This window comes from Cryptomeria japonica, chromosome 9, assembly GCF_030272615.1.
Source record: "Cryptomeria japonica chromosome 9, Sugi_1.0, whole genome shotgun sequence".
Taxonomy (NCBI): Eukaryota; Viridiplantae; Streptophyta; class Pinopsida; order Cupressales; family Cupressaceae; genus Cryptomeria; species Cryptomeria japonica.
This window is the reverse complement of record NC_081413.1, coordinates 546,745,892-546,749,118: the sequence shown is the minus strand read 5'-3', so window position 1 is coordinate 546,749,118 and position 3,227 is coordinate 546,745,892. Positions and strand designations below refer to the sequence as shown.

At 43.3% G+C, this 3,227-nt stretch overlaps 1 protein-coding gene across 1 annotated transcript; it reads left to right on the top strand.

Moving 5' to 3' along the window:
• Window positions 1-1,114: 1,114 nt before the first annotated feature.
• On the top strand, window positions 1,115-2,988 carry LOC131060996 (fasciclin-like arabinogalactan protein 8). Its single transcript, XM_057994494.2, has one exon. It carries the CDS (start codon window positions 1,288-1,290, stop codon window positions 2,548-2,550), a length of 1,263 nt encoding a protein of 420 aa, XP_057850477.2. The 5' UTR covers window positions 1,115-1,287; the 3' UTR covers window positions 2,551-2,988.
• Window positions 2,989-3,227: the final 239 nt, after the last annotated feature.

The window sequence follows — 3,227 nt, the reverse complement described above, 5'->3', positions numbered from 1 at the left end:
GGCAATGCATATTTAAATTAGAAGTTGATGTTTATAAGTAGATATTGGCATCTCTACTTTATGACAGAGTATATATTTAAACCATAAGTCATCTTTTTGTCAAGTTGTTAGAAGTAGGTATCTTCATCTATGTTACATGAGGGAGTACGCACTTAGATTATAAGTCTTTTTTGGCAAAGATGATACAAACTAGTAGACCCAATCTACCAAAATCATATCGCGATTTAAATTTTAATGGATAGTATAATCAAAACACATACCATCGTCCTCGTTTCTTTCAATTGATTTAAAATTTAATCAATAACATAATCAAAACTCCACCAATTAAACTAAAACCATCAATAATTCACCCAAACATTCCACCTTATAGAATTGTCAAAAGAGAGCCGTGAGCGCTCTTTGTACTAGACGTTGTACATGCATTCGAAGCTCCCTCCAGGCTCTCTGGAATGCAGTCTTAAAACTCATCAATAATTCACTGAACATTCCACCATATACAATTGTCAACAAAGAGCCTCAAATTTCCTGTGAACTCTCTTTGTACTGGACGGTGTACATGCATTCGAAGCTCTCTCCAGGCTCTCTGAAATGCAGTCTAAAACTCCCTGTACCTTCCATGTCTGGAAACTTGAGCTCCACAAAAGAAATGGATAGTCTGCTTCGTTAGCGATGAAAGCATGAATTTTTAATTTTTAAAATAAAAAAATAGAGCGGGAGAGGGACCCTGTGATAATGGCGTCCAGTGTGTGTGGGGGATTGCGTCCGGAATCAATGGCCCACATATTTAGGGAAGAGTTGGAGGAGGGAGCTTCTCTATAATCGGAACTTCCAGCCTGGCCTGGCACCCACCCCGGGGTTAACTCACAGTTCAAATCTTACCCAGGTGAAGATCAACATTTATCCATGTCCTTTACCCGCCTGAGGGTTTCATCCCTGGCCGACAGCAAGACCGACCTTTTTTATCTTTTATCTTTTACTTGGATTCCTCTGCGGTGAAACTTTCACTGCTAACTTTAGCACGGTGACAGATTTCTGGCAAGTGGCACCATGCGAGTGCATTAGGCTGCAGTTAGCGGGTTTAATGTTCACCCCGTTAACGGTAAGAAATGCCCTTAACAACCGTTTAAATCACCGTGTCTATGTACTAGGCTGTCCACATAGCAACTACTTGAAATCCGGTTTCTGCCATTAAAATAGCATTGAAGGTAGTGTTTTGGCTTGTAATTTGTCTGAGCCCACAAGCCAATTTCTTCATTTCTGGTTCTTGCATTGTGTTCTGAGTCGAAAATGAGGTGGGTTTGCTTGTTCTTGGGAACTTTGTTGTTCTGTGCTTGTGGGGATGCACATAACATAACCAAGATTCTGAATGGCATTCCGGACTGCAGTGAATTCAACAAGTATCTGACCCAGACGAAGCTTGCCGATGAGATTAACAGTAGGACGACTATCACAGTCCTGGTGCTGAACAATGCTGCGATGGCGGATATCACTAGTAAGAATCTGGGTTTGGCGGCGATCAAGAACATTCTGAGCTTGCATGTGCTGTTGGACTACTTTGATGGGCAGAAGTTGCATGATATCAACAATGGGTCGGCGTTGTCGACTACATTGTACCAGACGACGGGGAATGCTGAGGGAAATAGTGGGTTTCTTAATATTACCGACATCAAGGGCGGGAAAGTGGGCTTTGGAGCGGTTACTCCTGGTTCCAAGTCGAAGTTGGATTCCACGTTTGTGAAGTCATTGAAGGAGGTGCCATACAATATATCTGTCTTGGAGATCAGTAAGGCAATTATGCCCTCTGATCTGGCTGCCCCTGCTCCCTCGGCCAATCTGAACATAACCGAACTGTTGGAGAAGGCTGGGTGCAAGATTTTTGTACAGCTCATTACCAGCACTGGGGTTCTTAAGACTTATGAGGACGCCTTTGTCAACGGGTTCACTCTGTTTGCCCCCACAGATGAGGCATTCAGTGCAACAGTTATGGCTAAACTGAAGAAGCTCTCCAGTGCCCAGCAAATTTATGTTCTGGAATACCATGCTCTGCCTCAGTACAGTCCCATGGGAACTCTCAAGACATCTAGTGGACCGGTCAGCACTCTGGCTACTAGTGGGGCGGCGAAGTATGCTTTGTCAATCTCTTCGTCTGGCAATGTAGTCACTCTGAGTAGTGGGCTGACCAAGAGTACTGTTACAAATACTCTGGATGATGATGAGCCCATTGCTCTGTACACAATTAATAAACTTTTGATGCCGACAGAGATCTTTGGAGTGGCCCCTGCACCTGCTCCCACCCCGGATTTGACACCCTCTTCTAACCCCACTCCTGCTGAGGCACCAGCCCCTGAAGCCATTCCTCCTTCTGCGCCTTCTCCTTCCCCAGTTCTCTCGTCACCACCGGCCCCTCCTACTGGTGTGCCCGCTGTAGCCCCTGCAGTCATGGGCCCTGCATCTGCTAAATCCAGCACTGGGTTTGCCCCTCCTCGCATCTCTCTTGGGCTTGGTTTCATGGCCTCCTTGGCCTTAGCATGCTCCGCTATCTTATTGTAGGCTGCATTTCGTTATGTTCCTTTCATAACTGTTTTGCCTTTTAAGGATTCTATTTGGGTGGATGTAATCTGTGGTGGGTTTTTCATTGTTTTTAGTTGTAGGTGGTTGATGGTGGATACCTACCCTGTGGTGCTGCTGCTGGTTGTAACCATGTGGGTAGGTGCTATCTAGTATCTACAATATTTGGAATTTTCTTATAATTCTACTCTTACAGAATTCATTTTTCTTTATTGTGGTTGCTATCAAGTCTACATACTTGGGTGGTAAATTATTTCTGCTCACAGATCTTGTAAGATTCTTTTTAGAATAGTCTCTGGATGTAGCAGAAGAGGGATGCTTGTGTTTTGTGGAAGTAGATATAGTTTTTAGTGGGTTTTGGAATCTACATTGTATTCATCATGGTTGTTACTGAAATTGATTACATATTTGCGACTTGTATATTTGGGTTGCTGCTACGTAAATTCAAATTTTACTCTATGTATTCAATCTGACTATTACTCATAAGCGGTGCTTGCGAGTCACATTCCCCTGTTCAGTGTGCAGGCATTCTGATTCATGTAGATGGCTCTTTTAAAAATGTTGATCTTCATTTTAATTTTGTTCTGTCATTCCAAACCGAGGTTGATAAAGGGCTGAGTAATTTACAGTTCGATATAACTAGATTGCAGGTACATAAC

Bases quoted from the DNA above. Each gene is read 5' to 3' on its own strand.
- LOC131060996 (XM_057994494.2), top strand. From the start codon at position 1,288: ATGAGGTGGGTTTGCTTGTTCTTGGGAACTTTGTTGTTCTGTGCTTGT.